Source organism: Petaurus breviceps, unplaced genomic scaffold (assembly GCF_028583685.1).
Source record: "Petaurus breviceps papuanus isolate PSGF00001 unplaced genomic scaffold, PetGlider_PUasm1.0 37, whole genome shotgun sequence".
NCBI lineage: Eukaryota > Metazoa > Chordata > Mammalia > Diprotodontia > Petauridae > Petaurus > Petaurus breviceps.
Window position 1 is genome coordinate 74,547,108 of NW_027186296.1, and position 22,718 is coordinate 74,569,825.

At 38.6% G+C, this 22,718-nt stretch overlaps 1 protein-coding gene across 2 annotated transcripts in view; it reads right to left on the reverse strand.

Annotated features, from left to right (window-relative positions):
* Positions 1-22,718, reverse strand: part of PDE8A (phosphodiesterase 8A) — a 266,963-nt gene that overhangs the window by 7,020 nt on the left and 237,225 nt on the right. For both annotated transcript variants that reach the window (XM_069098725.1, XM_069098726.1), the window contains 3 exons: positions 18,618-18,835; positions 14,392-14,524; positions 5,536-5,703 (listed from right to left, as the gene is read on the reverse strand). In XM_069098725.1, coding sequence (XP_068954826.1) covers positions 5,536-5,703; positions 14,392-14,524; positions 18,618-18,835 — 519 coding nt within the window. The remainder of the gene's footprint in view (positions 1-5,535; positions 5,704-14,391; positions 14,525-18,617; positions 18,836-22,718) is intronic.

Sequence of the window (22,718 nt, forward strand, 5' to 3'; positions counted from 1 at the left end):
GAAGAAGAAGAAGAAGAAGAAGAAGAAGAAGAAGAAGAAGAAGAAGAAGAAGAAGAAGAAGAAGAAGAAGAAGAAGAAAGCTCTTCTTGCTCAGGCAACCCTTTCACTGATGCTTTTAATATTCCCTATCCCAACTCCTATGGGAGTTAGCCCCTTCAATTATATTTGCTTTCTTTGTCATTCTGTCCTCATCCATTGGCATTTCTGTGCCATTCATGCCATCTATGTCAGGATATTCCCAATGCTTAGAACAACATTCACTTGACCCTACTCCCTCCTCCACCCCCATCTATAATTTCTCCCTGTTTCATAGCCAAATACCTGGAAAAACCTGTCTACATTTCTTGCCTCTGCTTTCTCAACTCCCACTCACTTTTCACCCCCTTTGCATTCAGGCTTTTGACCCTAATACCCAACTGAAATTGCTCTCTCGAAGGTCACCAATGACTCTTCCTCAATTCACATCCTTCTTGACCTCTCTGTAGCTTCTGACACTACTTACCACCTTCCTTCTCCTAGATACTCTCCTTGGGTTTTCATGACACTGCTGTTTATTGTCATCCTACCCATCTGCTTGTTCCTTCTAATTCTCCTTTGAAGGGTCATCAAGATATCATTGCTATTTGTATGTGTACTCAAGAGTTCTGTTCTAGACTCCCTTCTCTTTCTACAGTCTCTCGTACTGGTCTTGTTATTTACCATGGGTTTAATTATATCTCTGTATACCTAGCTCTCAGATCTATATATCTAACCCTCACTTCCCTCCTAAGTATCTGTCCCACCCATATTTATATACCAATTTCTCTCCTGAGTGTGTGCCCCACATATTCAACTGTCAGACATCTTTATATGGATGTTCTGCTGGAATCTCAATCTTTATGTTTAATACAAATAATCTATGTGTTTAATATAAACTCCTTATTTCTGGCAAGGGCACCAATCTCCTAATTTCCTAGGTTTATAACTGCAGAATAATTTTCAACTCTTCACTGTCCTTCACCCTCCATATCCAATTCATTGCCAAGTCTTATTAATTCTATTTGCAACATCTGCATCTGTTTCCTCCTCTCTATTCAAACAATCATCATGCTAGCTTAGGTCCTTGCTGCCTTTTGCTTGGACTATTATAATAATCTACTCATTTGTCTCCCCGTTTCAAGTCTCTCCTTTTTCTTACCAATCCTCCACATGGTTGTCAAATTGATATTCTTAAAGCACAAATATAAACCTGTGTGAATTCTCTGGGTCTCAGTTTATTCATCTGAGGAGTTTGTATTTTACCCTAGAGGCAATGATGAGCTACTAAATTTCTTAATCACAGGAATGACAGCATGATTTGTCAGAAATATTGTGGAAGAGATTCTTGTCGGATCTTGTTGAGTTCTTTTTGAATATAGAGGCTGGAATACATGCTCTCGGAGGTTCCTCATAATTCTGAGATTCTATGATTCTAAGGGTGCATGAGAAAGTGGAAAGAGCTCTAAGAGTAGGGAGACAGGTTCTCATCCTGGCTATTGTTCAGTCACTCTGCTAAGTGCTGGGGATAGGAAGAAAGGCAAAGATAGTCCCTGCCTGCAGGGAGCTTATAATCTAATGAGAAAGACAACATGTAACCAACTATGTATGAATGAGACATACATAGAAAAAATAGGCAATAATTTGTAGAGGGAAGGCACGAGTATTAATTGGCTGTCTTTGAAATATTGAACTTCTCTGGGCCTCAGTTTACTCATTTGTAATATGAAGGAGGTTGGACTAGATGGTCCTCTTAAGAGCTTTCCCAGTTCTAAGATACAAGAGTCTGTGTCTTTTCTGTATGGCTATGTTAGGAGTCCAGTGAAATCTGCATCCTGAGTTTATTGGAGTTTCAATAAAAAGCAGGGATTTGTCTGTAAATGTCACAGACTTTCTGACTTTTACAATTTTTTTTGTCCTTGAATGAAAGCAGAGGGTTTCCAAGAGTGCACATTATTCCTTGGCATGCTTTGACTAGAATGAATTCTCTAGGCAAAACATGGACTCAAACTGTAACCAATATAAGAATGCTGGTGAAAAACACCTCAGAAGCCAGAGCACAAAAGTTGGCATCAGAGCATGTTTTCCAGAATGTGTATAGGAACTTTTTGATATGTCCAAGTAAGGTCATTTTAACATAAAACATATTTTAAAACCAGATTTAAGTAACCATGGCTTCTACCTAGTTCAGTTAATGTTTCTCACCAGGCTATAAAGTCAATTACTTATAATTATTCTCGATCTTTCTCTCTATCCTCCCTTCTCCATGCTACCCCCTATCTAGGGCAGTTCTCCCATATTTGAGTCTTGCTACTATTCTGTGAGGTGGGCAAGGCAGGTATTTTATACAATACATACAACATATATATACATATGTATATATATGAATACACACATATACATACATATGTTGATAGAGATACACACACATGCATATGTATATATATGTGTGTGTGTTATAACTCCTGTCTTGCTCACCTTTTAAAATGGCATACACATATATACATATATATACACACATATCTTCACACAATGTATATATGTATATACATATGCACAAATACATGTGTGTATAAGCTTAAAACTGTACTAAGATTTTTGAGATACTGTATATATACATTTTATACATATATATGTGGTATATGTATGTATGTGTTTATATGTACTGTCTATATACTAGCTAGCTACCGTGTTTCCCCGAAAATAAGCCCTCCCCTTACTGTGTAAGATTCCTCTGAAATAAGCCCTCCCCCGAAAATAAGCCCTATTGAGATTGCTACTGTAGTGAAGGTGATCCCCTGCGCTACACGCTACATTACGGTACCCTCTGTATGCACCGTCCCCCCCCCCCCCCCCGTGAAACGCACGCCGTGCTCCGAGCTGCATCCAATCAGAGCTGCAGCAGTGAGCGCATCATCCTGTCCTTCCCCAGTGATTTGCTTATTGAATAAAGGTACATTTTTTTGTTCGCATTTACCTGTTTATTAAAATTGCTGTCAATGTTCATTAAAATAAGCCCTCCCCTGAAAATAAGCCCTCTGGTGTTTTTCTGTCCAAAAAAATAATAAGAGAGTGTCTTATTATCGGGGAAACACGGTAGCTAGATGGATGGATGGATAGAAAGAACTCCAGCTCAGAGAGAATCTTGCTTAGGGTCACACAACTGGCTAAGGGCACAGCCAAGGCTAGAACCCAGGTATCCAGACTCTTACCTCATTATCTTACCACTACACTATGTTTCAAGACTGCAGACCACGTTATGTGAAGAACACAAGCAGATATATTCCAGAGTGAGTCCTATTATAACCTTTCCTTCCCCTATTTCCTTCAACGCCTCAGTTCTTTTAAAGGATTCAGTACCTCTACAGAACTAGAGACTATTTACAAGTGACCTTCCCACATATTATCTCCTTTGAAGACTCTGAATACTAAGTTAAGTTCTGCTGTCATCTAGTCCTATTTTAGTGTGATAAAACTTCATCTTCTTTTCCCCTTATATTTCCTCTTTCCTGAATAAATTCTTTCTTTCCTGCCAGGCTACTGCACTCCACTCTCCAACTCTGATTTGGCACTCTAGCTGCCATCTTGGGGCACTGTACACCTGACTGATGAAAGCTGACCATGTCTAGGCACTACCAGGCCCACCACAATGCCCTCTGGTCTTCCTTCTGCCATGTCTCCCTTTCCTTGCTCCTTCCTGCCTTCCACCTCTTATGGACTCAAATCAATACTTCTGTTTCTGGAAAGGACATGTTAATTAGTTGCCAAATGACTTCATTCACATTCCCTTATGTGTGTTGTCTTCTCTATTAGAATAAAAGTTCCTTCAAGAGAGGGACTTAAATTTGTAGCTCAAGTGCTTAGCATATTCCTGGTACACAGTTAGAGCTTAATAAATGCCTTTTCATTCATCCACTCATAATATAAAAATTTGTCAACACCAGTGAGTCATTGCATTGCTGTCTAGCAGTTCACCTGAGGAGTATAACCAATTACTACTACAGTGGCCTAATTTAAAGAGGAATCCAATAATCAGTCAACAAGTACTAAGAGCCTACTATGTGTCAGGCACTATGGAAGGCACCGGGGATACAAATACAATGAAGCAAACAATCCCTATTGGTAAGGAGTTTACATTTTAATGAGGGAGACAAGAACATATAAGAGGTTATGCAGAATAAAAATAAAAATAATAAATACAAATTAGCTGAATATAAGGTAGTTTGAGAGGAAAGACACTAGCAGTTGAGAGGATCAGCAAAAGTTCAATGTAGGTCAGTCAGTGGCTCAGTCGCTTAGGTGCTTATTGTGTGCAAAGCATTGTGCTAAATTCTTAGGGATACAAAGACAGGCAAAAACACTGCCTTTGCCTTCAAGAAGCTTCCATTCAAATGGAGGAAACAACAGATTAAGAATTAGTTATGTGACAAGACACAAACAGAGTGGATGGAAGGCAGTCTGAGAAGGGGAGTACTAGCTTTCAGGAGGGTTAGGAATAGCAGAAATTGAGCTGAGTCTTGAAGGAAGCCAAGAAGACAAAGGGGCAGAGGTAAAGGGTTAGAGGGTTCCAAGCATGGGAGCTGGCTAGGATAGAACAACAGGACAGGAGATGGAGTTTCATGTTAGAGAGATACCAAGTGGGCTAGTGGAATTGGTTAGTGGAGTGTATGGAAAGGAGCCAAGTGTAAGAATGCTGTGTGGGGAGGAGAGAGTTGGGTTATGAAAAGCCTTGATTGTGAAACAGGGGAGTTTATATTTGATCCTGAAAGTAATAGGGAGCCACTAGAGCTTACTGAGTGTGTATGGTGAGAGTGGGGGTGATGGGGAGGGAGTGACATGGTTGGACTTATGCTAGACAAGTCCCCATGGTAGCTGAGTAGAAGGTAGATTGGAGTATGCAGATGTGAGTCAGGGAGATCAGCTAGAAGGCTAATACCACAATTCAGGTGATAAGGATCTCATGTGGGGTGGTGGGTGTGTGAGTACAGAGAAGGGGATTAGTGGAAAGGTTTTATGATGTTAGAAATGCCAAGATTTTGACAATGGGCTGGAAATGGGGGTTGAGTGACAGAGTCAAGGAGGACAACAAGGTTGCAGGCTTCAATGAGTGGGTAGGTGGTTGTACTCTCAACAGTAAGAAGGACATTTGGAAGAGGTGAGCGTTTCAGGGAAAAGATAATAAAAGTCTGTTTTGGACATATTGAGTCTGAGATGCCTACGGGCTTGAGCTGCATCTTGAAGGAAGAGAGGGATTCTATAAGGAGGATGAGAGGAGGGAGTGCATTCCAGGCATGAGGACCAGAGATAGGAGATGGAGAGACATGTGTGAGGAAGAGAGAGAAGATTGATTTGACTAGATCATAGAGTGTGGGATAGGGAGTAATATACAATGAAGCTGGAAAGATAGGTTGAGGTCAGGTCATAAAGGGTTTTTAAAACTAAGTAGGAGTTCATATTTTATTATAAAGACAAGCTCTGATTAAAGTCTAAGGAATTGAGTTTTAGAAATTCTCTTCTTACCTGTGCAAAGTACTCCTCAGAGATCCGCCCAGCCCATTCAATGCACTGTTCTAGTGGACGGCATGGATTGGACACATCAGCACACTTGATCAGCATCCGTTTGATAAGAATTCGGTTCTCTGGAGATGTGAGCACACTTTTGACTAATTCTCCATCACCAGTGTTGGCCTGGGAGATGAGCAAGTACAAAAAAAGCATGGTTGTGTCTGCTGGCATTAAGAGCTCAATTACTTGAGTACATCTTTCTTAACCACTAAGACAAGAAGAGTGAGTAATCAGTCTGTTCTCTTGGTAATCCAAGGCAAGAATTCAATTCGACAAACATTTATTAAGGAGGATTATTTATTTATTAAGGACATACTATTTGTAAGACACTGTATTATGTCATGGAAATACAAAGACAAAAAATGCTTCTAGAAACCTGCAATATTAAAGCTAAAAGGGAATACCATCTCATCTAAACCTTTCATTATACAGATGAGGAAACTGAGGTCCAGAAATAATAATAACAGTAATAAACAAAACAGCTGGCATTATATGATTAAGACTGACAAAAGGCTTTATGTATTTTTTTCTCATTTAAGTCTCATAACAACCTTGTGAGGTAAGTACTATTATCCCTATTTGGTAGATCAAGACACTGAGGCTTAGGGAGGTTAAGTGAATGGTATCAGCTGTTAGTGTTGGCAGTCGGATTCAAATTCAGATTTTCCTAGCTCCAAGTCCATCACTCTAGATACTATGCAGAGGCTTGAGGGAAGTGGGCCACCATGGGGAGCAAGAAGGCTGGTTGGGAAGACATTAACCTGTCCCTGTCTCCCTCCCCTACATCTCTGTCAATCTCTCTTCCTTTTCTTCTTTATCCATATCTTTCACAATGTCACTTTGTCTCTTAATATGGTACTGAATTATATGGTATATTTATTGAATAATGGGTAAGTTGACCATTTTGTACTTCTCTTTTTGAAAAACACCAAATACCTACCAGTTTCAGGGGAATTATAAGTCCTATGCTGCAATTTACTTGTGTGTGGTACATGGCTGATTTTTTTAAAAATTCTATGGTTTGAATCTGTTTGAGCCTGAGAGTACCAAAAAAAAAAAGAATTTCCCTGATCCTCCAACATTTAAGGAGAGCACCCAGGACCTCATCATTTCCCAGCTGATTGCTTTTCTCTCCAGAAATTTATCATTGTGTAAGATGAAATCAATTCAAAACTGATGCCTCATCAGCACCCCTGTCCGTGGAGCCCCTCCTCCCCCCTGGCTGGAGAAGGTGAGGGTGGATATCAGAGAGTTCCTCTCTGATCCTTGACCATTTAAGGAAGGGACCCAAGGAATTCACCTCATCATTTCCTAGCTACATCCATGGACTTCATGGTCTTCAGAAACTCATCATACTGCAAGATGACATCAACCCTATAACTCATACCTCCTCAGATCATTTCCCACCCGATGTAAAACTTCATCATGTCCTGTACCAGGTACACCCCCTCTGCCCAACTTCTTTTTATTGTGTTCTCATCTCCCATTAGACTGCAAGCTCTCTAAGGGAAGGGGCTGTCATTCCTTTCTTTGTATTCCCAATGCTTAGTACAGTGCCTGGCACATAGTAAGAGCTTAACAAATGGTTATTGACTCTCACTCCAACTCCCTGTTCTTACTAGAGCTGGATTTAGCCATTGGTTGTCTAGTCACTGATAAGTAGCACCCAGTTAGTGGCTCCTCAGCTGCCTTCTTCCTGTACTACCACCCCCTCCCCACTAGATCCTACCGAGGGTTGACCATGAATGTAATGTAAAATGTGGCAATGTGGTATAGTGGATAGGTCTTTGGACTGGAAGTCAAGAATATCTGGGTTCAAATCCTGATTCTGACACATAACTAGTTGTATAACCTTGGACAAGTCATTAGATCTCAGAAAACTTCCTTGGATTTATCTGTCATAAACAAATTTTAATCTGTATTGTTAGAGGGAGTTCCTATGCAAGGAGTTCCCCACAATGTGCTAAGATACAGCATTTCTGCTAAAAAATTTTTTTTGAATTGACAATGAATATACTTTAGTGATTGACCATCTCAGCAGCAAATGGATATATGGAAAAGAGGGGCAGTAGGAAGTAGGGAAGAGCTCAGATAGTATAGCAAGAAGATAAAAGAGGAGGAAGAAAGAAAATAAAGGAAATCAAATCATGCTGCTTTATTTTGTGGTCTTCAAGAACTATTGGAAGAAGAATACTGTACTTCCTTGGGCCTCAGTTTCCTCATTAGTAAAATGAAGGAGTTGGATTAGAGGCCTCTGAGGTCTCTTTCATTTTTAGATCTATGATATTATGATCATGTCAGGCTTTCCATTAATGTGCTAAATGACCTTAGCTTATGCATTTGTAAAAGGAGTGAATCTCACTAGATGATCCCTAATGTTCATTTTAGAGTTGAATTTTGACATTTATATGATTCTACGTAGTCATTAAAGAAATGTTGTAGGTTTCTGAAGTTGGGAATGCTATGGTGAAAATGTTAAGTAGGGCGATTAGCCTGGTAATGTTAGGTAGAACAAATTTTATGGGAGAGACTATAGTCAGGCAGACTAGTTAAATGGGTTTTGAAATAATCTAAGACTAGGGTTAATAAGGATGTGAAGTTAAGGTGATGGTAGTAGGAATTGAATGCAATCAAAGAATCATACAGTCATAGGTTTTATCTCAAAAAGGGGCCCTTAAAAGTCTTCTAAGATAGTTTGCTTATTTTATAGATGAATAAACTAAGGCCAGGAGAGGGTGATATAACTTGCCCCTTGGCACACAGCAAGTTAGAGGCACAAACTAAAGATGAGTCCAACAGACATTTCAAAGGAAGAAACAACAAGATATGATTCAGACGAAGAAGGAAGATCATAGATTACTTCTAGATTTCCCCTGAAATCTCCCTGAAGGTTTGAATAAAGAAATACATATTGGAAAGTTTGGAAGAGGAGCCAATTTGTAGGGAAAGATGAGTTCAATTTGTTGCATGTTGAGTTTGAAGTGACAACAGGTCATCCAAAATCTACTGTCCTAGAGACAGATGGAATAGGCTGGAAGTGAGGTGAGCCTAAAAGAACTACAGATGATAAAGTGATGAATCTGTATGGGAAACAATAATTAGAATGAAAGACTAAGAATTGAAAGGGACCTCAGAGACCATCAAATAAAACCCTGAATTGAATCATGAATACTCTGAAGAACGACCCTAACAAATTAAATTAAATCACATGGGAAATTAAATTGGCATTACAACACTACAATGTCTGAAGAACTGAAGTTGGGGATTACCCAAAGGGCAGTGGAGAAGCACATGGAGGATGAGAGAAGGTCGCTATACATGACTCACAAAGCATCGCTGGGAGAGGAGTAATGCAAAGGATGTCAGTGAAATGTATGACTGAAAAATAACATGGGCCATTCATGTGGAAAGAGTGAGGGATAAAGGACAATCCACATGTGTCACTGTATTCTGATTATGTCAGGAGAATGCTGGGAAGGCCCTTAACATATTAGATGGATCCCCTATGGTGAATTTATGGTAGAACACGAATATAGTAGGAAAAGAATAGAAGAGGATGAACAGGCATAGTTGGGTTGTAATCTGCATCACTGAAGGAATACCCACATTTGATGACACTGCAAATTCATTGGATTATTAGAATACCACTGATGTTGGAAAACTCATTATTTCATGGGTCTAATAACAAACTAGAAAGGTGTTCCTTATACTAAGCAGAAATGTGCCTGTCTATAACTCCCACCCAATGTTCTTAGGTATCTCTGGGTCACATGGAGTTAAGTCTGGCCCCTCCTCTATATGGCAGTCTTTCAAATAGTTAAAGATAATGATTACATCACCATCAGTCCCTTAATTCTTTCCTTCTCCAGGCTAAATGAGCAAATTCATGAATTGTTCTTCTGTTAATATTTCTAAAAGCAGGGCTAGTTATTTAAGGAAAGACTTTCTGTCTTTTGGAAGGCCATGAGTGAATGAAATGATGTTCACATTTGACAAATATGTCTGGATTTATTCAAATGTTTGCTGTTGTCAGGCCAACTTCCTCTCTGTCAGTCTGTGCTGTCACTTTTAATTTTCATTGCCAACTGCCTGTTCCAAAAGGGACCGTTTCATTTTTAATCATGTAAATGTAGTGATCCATGATGTGTATGTGTCCGTCTTTTGTTTCTTTTGGATCTGTCTCCATAGAGAGGCAGTATGACACAGTGGAAAAAGAGCAGAATTTCTAGTCAAAGGACCTGGGTTCAAATCCTAACTCTTCTACTTATTATCTGTGTGACCTTGTACAAATTACTTGACTTCCTGGGCTTCTTCATCTGAAAAAGGGGGGGGGGGGGGGGGAGTGGAAGGGGGGAAGAGGTGGACTAGATGAACTCTAAAGTCCTTCCCCGCTCTTAATCTATGACCCTTTGAACCTCTTACAGAGCTATGCAAAAGTAAACACAATAAGTGCTTAATAAATGTTTACTGATTGAATGAATAAGTAAACGAATGAATGAAGCTTTGTTTCTTATCTCCTCTCTGTGTTCAAGGAGAGAGGAAGAAAACCATATCATTTATCTTCCCATTTTACTAAATAATGTCCCCCCAAGTCAGAAATGACTTTTTCTTTTCTGACCCTAATATAGTACTAGCTCCTCTGCTCTTATTAAAATTTAGAAATTTAGACAAAATTTAAAGAATTTAATTTTGTTAAAATTTAATTTAATTTTCATGTTTGCATTTTGACTCTCTCACCTTTACTATCTCTTTTCAATAACTCATATGTATAGTGTGTTTTGAGGCTCACAAAGTGGTTTTCTTTTAAGATCCCTATAAATTGGGTAGCATAAGTATCATTATTGCCATTTTACAGATCAGGATACTAAAATTCAAAGATGCCAAGTGGTTTGCCAAGGTTGGAAAGCTAGGAAATGTTAGGGTAATATTAGAACCTAGGTCCTGACACTCCTTTTACATGATACCATGCTGTACTGACATTTTTTTTGTACGTAAAATTTTAAAAAGCCCTTCATAACCTGGCCCCTTCCTACCTTCTCAATCTTCTCACACCTTATTCCCCTCTGTGTACTCTGAGATCCAGTGACTCTCATGTCCTTGCTGTTCCTTGCACAGACAGTTCATCTCCAGACTCTGAGTACTTTTACTGACTGTCACCCAAGCTTGGAACCCTCTCCCTACTTCCTAACATCTCTGATTTCCTTCCAATCTCAGTTAAAGTCCACATTCTGCAAGAAGCCTTTCCCAGAGCTCTTTAAACACAATGCATTCCCTCTGAGACCACCCCCAGTTTATCCTGTATATCCCCTGTTTGTACAAGTTGTCTGCAAATCATCTTCCCCAGCACACTTATCACATCATACATGTCATCTCCTTGAGAGCAGGGACTGTCTTTTGCCTTTCTTTGCATCTCCAGTACTTAGAATAATGCCTGGCACATGGGAGATGTTTAATAAATGCTTGTTGACTGTCTAGGTATCACAGGTATGTCCCAGATTCTCAGAGGCCAGCTAGTCTAATTCCATCTCCCTACGAGATTTTTAGCTTCATGTCAACAGTAGCCATGTCTTATCTATTCTCTGTATATCTTTCAGAACCTAGCCAGGTATCCTCATGTATCAAATGATAAATATAATAAATATTTGTTTAGTCAAATTTAAAGCTTTTTACACGAAGTCAGCATTTGAAATGCTTTCTACCTCTAATTTCCCAACAGGTCATTAAATTGCAACACTCATCAAAATTTTCTTCCAGGATATAAATATCCTAACAGTGGAAGTTACTGTTAGAATTTTCTATGCTTCAGATACAATACCAATAGTGTAGAAGATACCAGTCTGTGTATGCACAAAGATTTGGGAAAGGAGTGGGGGGCGGGGGTACTGAGGTGGGAGGGGAGATAAAATACCACTATAAAATATGAAACCCCTTGTGTGTCAGTCAGAGATAACTCAAGAACATGGAGATATGATTTTATGTATTTAGTGCTAACTACTTCACTACAAAAAATTTTTTATAATCTCAAGATGCTCTTTGAAAGATTGGAGGGCTAAGAGGGCTTAATGAGGCAATGTGACAGAGTGAAAAGAGAAATTGACCAGCAGTCAGGAGACATGCAGGTTCTGGAATTGTCACCGACTATTCGACCTTGGGAAGTTACTTAACCTTTTAATTTCTTTATCTGTAACATAAGGAAAGCCACTCCCTTCTTTGCAGAGTAGGGAAACTATCCATGTGGAACACCACATAAATCATTGGACTTTCTTTTTTATTCTTTATTAAAAAGAGATGGATCTCTGAGTAGAGAATGGGGAGGGACATATTAGGAGATAAAGGTTATCTTTCTGTTATCTATTATATGATAATATATTTACATCTATTATAAAGGTTATTAAAAGATATCAAAAGTTTTTGAAATGAAAAGGGAGACTGGTAGGCTAAATAATCTCTAATGTCCCCTCTAGCTGAATAGAATATAGGCAAAGATAAGTTCAGATATTTAGTAAAGGCCTTGAATGTCAGGGTAACATGTTTTAATTTAATCTGAAAGATGTATTTTAGGTCACTTCCTCAACTAGGGACTAATATGATTGTCCGTGTGCAGGCAGACTGGAAAAGAAAGAGAGCAAAGGCAGATAACTCAATTGCTAGAGAATTAAGTGGCATGATGAGAACCTTGATTAGGGGTGGTAGTAAAAGGGATAGAGAGAAAAGAATGAATCCAGAAAATAATATTAAGGAAGAAACTGTCTTGATTTCAGAGACAGATTGCAAATAAGAGATGAAAAGGAAGTTGGAATCCCAGATGCTTTACAGGTTTCAATCCTGAGTGACTGGCAAAATGGTTGTGTCATTGACAGAAAAAGGAAAATATGAAAGGAAGGGGTGTATTCCTCTATTCATATAACCTCTACTCTAGGTCAGGCTCCCAGAATCTCCTAATTGGTCTCTTTCTTCCCTAACATAGCTACCAAAAATCTTCCTAAGGTCTGACCATGTCACTCCCCTGCTCAAAAATCCTTAATGGCTTCTCATTGCCCCTAGGAAAGAATATAAACTCAGCCTAGTGCTTAAAGGCTTTTGCAAACTAGCTCCAGCCTCCCTTTCTAGACTTATTTTGCTTTGCTCTCTTTTATCCACTCTGACTTATAGCCAAACTGGCTTGCTTGCTTTTCTCTAAAGTAAAAATTTTATCTCTTCCCTCCATGCCTTTAACCTGGCAGTTCCCATGTCTAGAATACATTTTCTTCTCACCTTTACCTCTCAGAATGCTTACTTCAAAGCTCAATTCCAGTAACATATCCTGTGAGTTGTCTTTCCTAATTCCTTTAAGTGTTAGGGATCTCTCCCTCCTCAAATTATCTTGTATATTTGTATATTTTGTATTCTCCATTAGAATATAAGAAGCTCCCTGAGGGCATGGAATTTTTTTTTAAAATTTTGTCTTTGAAAAATTTAGTGTCTTTATATGGCAGATGCTTCATACGTGCTTGCTGAATTGGATTGAAGGGATCTTGACTTAGGAAGGAGGATAAGATTGGCTTTTGACACATGTAAAAATACACACACATACACAAAGTAAATACAGGGTAATTTGGCATTGGGGAAGGCAATATTTGATGAGTGGGAGATGGGGGGAACCAAGAAAGGAGAAGGGATTCATCTAGAAGATAATACTTGAGCTGAGCTTTGAAGGAAGCTAGGGATTCTCAGAGATGGTGGTGAGAAGGGAGCCGATTCTAGGCATGGGCAAGCCCTGTACAAAGATGGGAAATTAAATATGATGTGGGAAGAAAAGCAAGTAAACCATTTGTTGAACTGTAGGAAGTATGTATAGGAGTAATGGATATGAAGGCTGGAAAGGAAGGTTGGAATCAGAGTGTGAAGGACTTTAAATGCCTATGAGGGGTTTGTTTTTGATCCCAGACGCCACTAGAACTCTAAAAGTCTAATTTTTGTAAGAAACTTTGTTTTAGTGACCAACAATATAGATAAAGAGTATGTAAGATATGAGCAGATACCAATAAAGAATCTTATTTGACCCGACAAAACATTCTCATCAAGAAACTAGGAAAAAATGGGCTATTCCACTATAGTACACTCAGATTTTCCTTTTCATGGATTGAGTTATTGATGACATTCTCAACTTGGAAGAACACATCCTGTAGAAGATCCTAAGTCCACTACTAAGTCATACCAAGAGGGATTTACATTAGATCTAAAAGTATTCTTCCTTATATGGTAACTTTTAAAGTACTGGAACAAACTACAAGGAACTTCTTTCCCTAGTAAACTGTAAGGCTAGGACACAATCATTATGCTTAGATATAGTCTTTTTCTCACATCTACATAGTCTTTAAGGTTTACAAAGGAGCTTCACTGGAAATAGTGGTTTCTGAGAAATAATGCCTTCAGGTCCCCTCTTTGAACCTACACCCACCTCCTTCTGAAAGTGTTGTTCCCTTCATTCACATTTCCTACCTTGATCTTCCCTTTGCTTGTGTCACATTCTACACTGCATCATACTTGTGTATGTGTCCTATCCCCACTCTTAGTACTTAAATTCCCTGAAGGTAGGGGGGCTGCACGGTTTTCTTTCTTGGTAGCCCAGTGCCTAACATATATTTTACATGTGTTAGGTGCATAGTAAATGTTTGTTGAATTAAATCTCTCTGGTTGTCTAATTTTCCAAGTTTTCTTAGCTAAGGTATCACAGTGACACTGGTAAACATAATGATGATGGGCTTACAGGGTTTTCTGACCTTGTTCTGCCTATTATGTGGGGCAATCTTCGAAGCAAGCTTCACTTACCCCGTTTTCTTCTAGTGTTGCCAAGGGCTTGTTGATGCTGTTGACAAATTTGTTGACATGTTCAAAGTGCTTGGTCATTTCTGTTGCTAAGACCATGTCAATGATGGCTTGGCGAAGTGTCCGATATTCATTCCTGTTTAAAATGACAAATGAAATTCTACTACTAATCATTGACAGGGAGAAGGCAAATGCCTCTGAAAGAAAGAATATGATCTGTGTGGTGTACACCCACTATGCCAACAATTTAAATATCAGAGAGCAAGAAGTAGAAGGGGAGAGACAAGCAATATTGGATAACAATTTGAGATTATACAAGGAAAGTGACTAAACTGTTGGAATAGTTTTTTACCTTGGAGATAAAAAACAAAAAAGAAACCCCTTTGAAACAAAGGTCCAGAATATGTAGAAATATTTCATAGTTGTACTTGTTGTGGTAGTAAAGAACTAAAAAAAGAACCAAAGTGAGTGTTTATTGATTGGGGAATTAGTGCATATGGATGTAATGGAATATTGTTGTTATTCAGTCATTTTTCAATAGTGTGACCCCATTTGGGATTTTTTGGCAGAGATACTGGAATGGTTTGCCATTTCCTTCTCCAGCTCATTTACAGATGAGGAAACTGAGGCAAACAGGGTTAAATGATTTGCCTAGGATCACACAGCTAGTAAGTGTCTGAGGTCAGATATGAACTGAAGAAGAGCCTTCTTGCCTGGCACTCTATCCATTGTGTCACCCAGCTGTCCTCATGGAATATTATTATGTAGTAAAAAATAGCAAATATAAGGAATACAACAAAACATGGGAAGATTTTTATGAATTGATGATCTGGGGGGCAGGGAAGGGTTGGACATATGATTTCATTGATTAGGGAACTCCCAAAGAGGAAACTTTCTACCAATGTAAATCAGCATCTGCTCTGACTTTTAAAAATTATTTTTCTCCTTCACTTAAAAAAATTGAGTTCCAAATTCTCTTCCTCCCTCCATTGCCTCCCCAAACCCACTGAGAAAGCAAGAAATATGATATCAACTATACATGTGAGGCTTTGCACTTTATAGTCCTAAAGAGTTGCCTGGGGTTACTGAAAGTTTAAAGAGACTTGCCCAAGGTCACACAGCCAATTCATATTAGAGACAAATCCTCACAACATTCTGCCTTTCATGAACTGATACAGTATAAAACCATTAGAAGTAGAAGAAAAATATACAAAATTCCTACTACAATGCAAATGAGATGGTCACTTGAAGGAAGCCAAACTCTGTTCTCAGAGAAAAGATAATGAAATAGAGCTCTCTTCTTAGGTGAGAGGTCAAGGCCTCCTTGGGCAGGTTTTTTAACTACATTGTCAGATAAGGTCTGTCTATCTGTTATTTTTTACTTATCTTTTTTTCTTTTGTTAAGGAGGAAAGGTTTAATTTCTTTGTTATGATGGTGGTGTCTGGGAGTAGAGAATATATCCAGAAATGACAGTGATATAAAAACAAAAGGCATCATTAAAACTGTTGTGTAAGGAAGAGGAAGGAAATGCTTGGCAGAGAATAAACACCTTTTTAAAATATGCAGCAGGTTTGACAGAAGCTGGCTGGAGTCAGCAACTGTCAAGAATGGAACATAGATGGAAACACTATGACACATTAAAATGCCTAAGGGACTTGGCCATAAAACCCAAAAGGGAATCACCTGGCAGTAGGGAATATTAGAAGAATGGCAGAATCTAATTATCTCACCAAGGATTTCTTCTACAACACACACAACGTGTAGCCATCCAACTTTAATGAAAGGCCTCCAAACCTAGGGAAGCCCACCACCACTAGAGGCAGCCTCTTCTACCATAGGGTTGCCCAAATTATGAGGAAGTTTTCCTTTTAGTAAGCCTTGGTTTGTGTCTGCTACTTCTCCACTATTCCTAGTTTTGTCTTTAAGAGCCACACTGAACAAGTCTAATAATCCCTCTTCTATGGGAGATACTTTCAAATATTTGAAGATGTTATCATTTTCCCACTAAAACTCCTTTCTTGCAATCTAAATACTTCTAGGTCCCTCAGCTAATCCTCACTGGGCATGAACTCCAAGCCTTTCACCATTCTCGTCACCCTTCTATAGCTGTTTGGCTTATCGATATCCTTCCTAAAAGGGGGCACCCAGAACTGAGCAAAATATTGCAGATGTCAAACTAAGGGAGTGCATGTTAGGACTAACATTTCCCTAATGCTGAATACCTATGCCTCTCTTATTGCAATGACATCACTTATTTTATTGAAATTGAAAGCATTTGTTTCAGTCTTAGAAGCAGGTGAGATCAATATTTTTCTGGAGACTGACAGGGATTTCTGCTCTCAATTTCACTGCTCCAAGGGAAGTTCATGGGCTCTCTGAAATTGTTGTTGTTATTCAGTCATGTCCAACTCTTCATGACCCTGTGGACCACAGCAGGTCAATACTGCCCATGGGGTTTTCTTTATAAGGATACTGAAGTGGTTTGCCATTTCCTTCTCCAGTGGATTAAGGAAAACATACATTAAATACATTAAATGACTTGCTTAAATGACAAAGCTATTAAGTGTCTGAGGCCAGATTTGAATTCAGATCTTCCTGACTCCAGGCCCAGCATTCTATCCACTGAACCACTTAGCTGCCCCTTTTGCTCTCTGCAATAGTGAGTAATATTCTCTTCCTCTCTATTCCACATTGGTTCAGGAGACTGATTACTCTCTTCCCTGCCTAGTTCCTGAGGGTAGAAATCTTGATTTATTCTGCCCTTAATTTTTTTTTCATTCATTCATGTCTGTGATTTCATAACATTAATTTCCAGTGAGGAAATCTCCTCTATGAATACAGATTGATAATTCTTCAGCAATTTATAGGCTTAGAGAGTTGCCTAGAGCAATGAGAGGCTAAAAAACTTGCCTGTGGTCATACAGTTAATATATGTCACTGGCAGGACTCAGAGCCACTGTCTTCCTGACTCCAAGGCTGTCTTTATCCCTTGCGCAAACTACCTCTTACCCCTTCCTTGCTCCATCTAAAACTTTTTATCCATAAAATTGTGAAAAGTTTAACATTTTGTAGAAGAAGGGTAAATGCTATCCCTATCAATCATACTCTGATGATATAAGATAATATCTTTATAAATATTTTTCTTGAAATTTATACATAATCTGTGACTCAGAATCACAACTCTGGGTTCAATTTAGAAGGCTTTTTAGTAGCCTCAGTAGCCTGATAATATAGGAGGAGAGATCTTAAACATTTTTGTGTTATGGACCACTCTGGCAGTCTAGGGGAGCCTATGGATGGGCCCTTTCTCAGAATAATGGTTTTGAATGCATAAAATACAATACGTAGGATTGCAAAGGAAATTGACTATAATAAAATATTATTGATTTTTTAAAAAGCCAAGTTCATGAACTCCAGGTTAAGAAATCTTAGTTTATAGTTTTCTCTCTTTCTCTCTTTCTCTCTTTCTTTCTCTCTTTCTTTCTTTCTCTCTTTCTCTTTCTCTCTTTCTCTCCCTTCCTTCCTTCCTTCCTTCCTTCCTTCCTTCCTTCCTTCCTTCCTTCCTTCCTTCCTTCCTTCCTTCCTTCCTTCCTTCCTTCCTTCCTTCCTTCCTTCTTGGCAATTGGGGTTAAGTGACTTGCCCAGGATTACACAGCTAGTAAGTATCTGAGGTAATATTTGAACTCAGGTCCTCCTGACTCCAGGGTGGGTGCTCTATCCATTGCACCACCTAGCTGCCCCTGAATCTGACTAATTTCTAACTTTCTCCTGAGGATATTCACTCCTCTTTCAAACATCAAGCTAAGAAGACAAATATAACAAGTTTGTTCCACACAAGAAGGAACAAAAGAAGTGATGCATACTCACGCATTTAGTCAGTCAAGAAAATTTTCCCCTCTAGCAGGTCCCACATTCCCCAGGGATTTATTTTACTTGAAAATACAGACCTAGAGTTGGGATCCCCTCATGCAGGAAAAAGAATTTGGGGCTGCTAGGGAGTCAAGGTGAGTTTCTACCTTCCATATCCTTTTCTGTTTCCCATCAGAAAGTCAGGCTATGCACATCACTCCTAGGCATAGAGAGGCCTCAAGAAACCATTAAAAATCCCACGATTGAGTAGTCACGTTGACCATGGCTACAATGGCAATATCACCAGCAATGAAATACAATAAGCATTTAAAAAGACAGGATATAAAAAGATATGGAATGGATCAACACTTGGCTTTACCTCTCCATGTTTTTAAATATATTGCATTTTTCATCTCGGATTGTGAGCTGGAAAGCTAGGGCTGCATGGTGGCTCTCCAGGACGGCAGTATCATTATATAAAATTGCCAGCTCACTCCCTGCATTGCAAAGGAATGAGTTTGTTCTTCCAGGGTGATCCACATCATGAACAGTGGCAGCAATGAGGGCAGCAACTTCATCAATTGGGTCTAGAGTTTGCTGGGAAAAAAAGAGATGAAAAAAATTCAAGTTATCTCATGACTAAAGTGTCTGTGCCCTTTGGCCAAAGACCTCAGTGTGAGGTATATACTTCAAGGAGATCAAGATAGTCACATCAGCACGTGTGTGTGTGTGTGTGTGTGTGTGTGTGTGTGTGTGTGTGTGTGTGTGTGTGAGAGAGAGAGAGAGAGAGAGACAGAGAGAGAGAGAGACAGAGAGAGAGACAGAGAGAGAGAGTGAGTAGAGAGAGACAGAGAGACAGACACAGAGAGAGAGAGACAGAGAGGGAGAGAGACAGAGACAGAGACAGAGGGAGAGAGAGGAGAGAGTAGAGAGAGAGACAGAGAGACAGAGACAGAGACAGAGAGACAGAGAGACAGAGAGAGATACAGAGAGGAGAGAACAGTAGAAAACTGCAGAGTGGCTAAATAAGTTGTGGATGTAGTGGAATATTATTGACCTTGAAGAAATGATGATCATGCCATTCCTTAACTGATAAATGATCAAAACATATAATCAATTTTAAGATGAAGTAATCAAAACTATCTATAGCCATATGGAAAAAATACTCTAACTCAATATTGATTAGAGAAATACAAACTAAAACCATTCTGTGGTACTCCCTTACACCTAAGAGATTGGCTAATAGGACAGTAAAGGTAAATGTTGAAGCAAATGTGGAAAAAAATGAGACCTTAATGCATTGTTGGTGGAATTGTAAACTGATTCAACCATTCTGTGGAGCATTTTGGAACTATGCCCAAATGGCTATAAAATCAGATCTACCCTTTAAGCTAGCAATATCCCCAAAGAAATAAAAAACCAAAAGGAAAAGGATCTATATGTACAAACATATTTATAGCAGCTCTTTTCTGGGGGCAAAGAATTAGAAATCAAGGGGATGCCCATCAATTGGAGAATGGCTGAACAAATTGTGTTATATGATTTTGATGAAATATTATTGTACTATAGGAAATGATGATGAGGATATTCTCAGAGAAACCTGGAAAGATTTGTAAGAACTGATGCAAAGTGAAATGTACTATGTAAAAAGTAACAGCTATATTGTAAAATGATCAGCTGTGAATGACTTAGTTATTCTCAGCAATACAATGATCCAAGATAGCTCTGAAGGACTTATAATGAAAAATGCTAACCATCCAGACAAGGAACTGATGATGTCTAAATGCAGAATGCAGATTGAAGCATCCTTTTTTGATCTATGTTTTCTTTCACAACATGACTATTATGGAAGTATTTTGAATGTGTACCCATGTATAACCTATATCGAACTGCTTGCTTCTCAATGAGGAGGTATGGGGAAGGAGGAAGAGGAAGTATTTGGAACTCAAAGTTTTAAAAATGAATGTTAAAATTGTTTTTACATGTAACTGGGGAAAAATAAAGTACTAAATAAAATTTTAAAAATTAAAAGAAAGAAATGATGATCATAACAAATACTGAGAAGCATGGGAACATGCACATGAACTGATATGAAGTAAAGTTAGTAGAACCAGAAAGACAATCTACAACATGACCAAAACCATGTAAATATAAAGAATAAAAACTGAAACTAAATGTTGTGTCATTAGAATGACCAGGACTAGCTCCAGAAAAGAGATGAGAAAAATACAGAGGTAGGAGATTATGCATATGTGACATTGCACTTACTGTGAAATTTGATTAATGTGTTGACTAGTTTTGCTGAAATGCCTTCACCTCTCCCCCCTCCCCCCCGCCACTTTCTGTTTTATTTCTTTATTATGTTGGAAGGCTTTCTGGATAGTAGGGGATTTGAAAATGAAGCTGATATAAAAACAAAAACTCGGTAATTTTTAAATAATAAAAAAAAAAGTTTTGCTGTCCAGGCTTTGGATGACTTAGAGATGGGTATGACTGCCATTAGAAAAATGATCTATGTGTAGTTTACTACTCTAGTTTTTGTGGTATCTAAGAACTAGAAGTGAAGCAGATGTCAATTAATTGGTAAATGGCCAAACAAATTGTTTAGACAATTTGTCTAACAGAAAAGAAATAGAATATTACCAATGTTCTTGGGATGGATGTTCTTGGGGGTTTCTTGTAAAAGTGCAGTACTATATGACAAAATCCAAGTTTCTGACCCCCAATTGTGAAAACACATCTGCAATAACACTGGGCAATAACAGACTAGGTGACAAACATAAATCTGAATGTGTCACTTGACTCCCACACAGCAAAGTCTAAACTTTCATAGAAAACTGGACAAGAAGTAGGAAAAATGTGGAGTGATCAGCTTTGCAACTATGCCCCCTTTCAGCACTCTAGACTCCAGCTGACATTCCATCAGGGAGCAGCCAGTTGGTACACACTAAGAAACCTTTCATTCATTTCATTCATAATTAAATGATGTAGTGAAATGTCAGTTGATGGAGGGAGCTCTCTCTCTGAGGTCGTAAAGAGTTTATTATAAATAAAATAAATAAATTTAGAGCTTTTTTTTTTTTATAACACTACTAGCTGTGGATGGATCAATAGACTATCCAAGAAATATATTTTTTCCCCTTTGTTCTTGGGTGGAAGAGTTAATTTTTCATAAGAATATCAGACCATAAGTTCATAGAAGGCAGTCAGGGATAAAGCCACCATTTCTTATCCATTTATAAAAGATCATTCCTGAGCTTTCAAGCCAGCTGCATTAAGCTAAAGTGACCCTTCATTGTGAGAAAAGCATCCAATCCAGCATTTTTTTCATACAGAGTAATGTCTAGGCTAACAGTCGCTCTTGTAAAATCTTGGGGCTCAATCCAAAATGTTTTTAGTTTTGGACAGAGCAGGAGGTTGGTGTGAACCAGGTTATACTATTAGTCTCTGGATGTGCTGTATTAGTTTGAGGTTTCATCTGGGGGCAAAGATCAGGAAGGAAAACTGAAAAAAACCTCTATCTCCATTGTAACCCTACCTATCATTCCTATCATAGGTGCTCACATCTCACTGATAGCACAATTTGCTCTAAGGTTCTTTTCAAACTGGAAAAATCAGCCCCTTTTTCTCTCCTTCACAGCTTGATCCAAGGTATGGTATTCAGTTGGCTTTAGACAGGAATGGTATTTAGACATTATAATTCTCTGGGACATTAAACACTGATCCATAATTTTGAAGAATTTAAAACTGGGTGGAAAGAATGATGGACCTAGGGAATCAGGAGACAGCGATTCTAGTTTAGTCCTAGCACTAGACCTTATTAGTTTTGTATCATTTGGAGAGCTGATACACAGATGAGTTTCCTCAACTATAAAGCAGCATTTGGGAGAGGGATGGACTAAATAATTTCTAAGGTCCAGGTCATTTCTAAAATGTCATGATTCTAAGATGGAGATATGACATTTGAAAATTAAATTCCTTAGAAAAACTCTTTCTTCTGTTATAAAGGTGACAAACATTTTAAAAATCTTTACTTGTCTAGGACTTGGCATTTTCTGGAATTTGAATGGCTACAGTAATAACATTAACAACAATAATAATTGACATTAATATAGCACTTAAAGGGCATCTAGGTGGTGAAGTAAATAGAGCACTGGCCCTGGAGTCAGGAGGACAGGAGGACCTGAGTTCAAATCCAGCCTCAGACACTTGACACTTACTAACCGTGTGAACTTGGGCAAGTCACTTAACCCCAATTGCTTTGCCTTCCCCCTCCACCCCCCTCAAATATTTAAAGTACTTCATATATATTATCTCACTTGAGTTCCTGTGAGATAGATATTATGGATGAGGAAAACTAAGAATCAGAGAGGTTAAGTGACTTGCCCTAGTCAAACATATGGTAAGTGTTTAAAGTAGAATTTGAATACATATCTTCCTGATGCCAAGTCCACTACATCATGTTGTTCCTCTAATACGA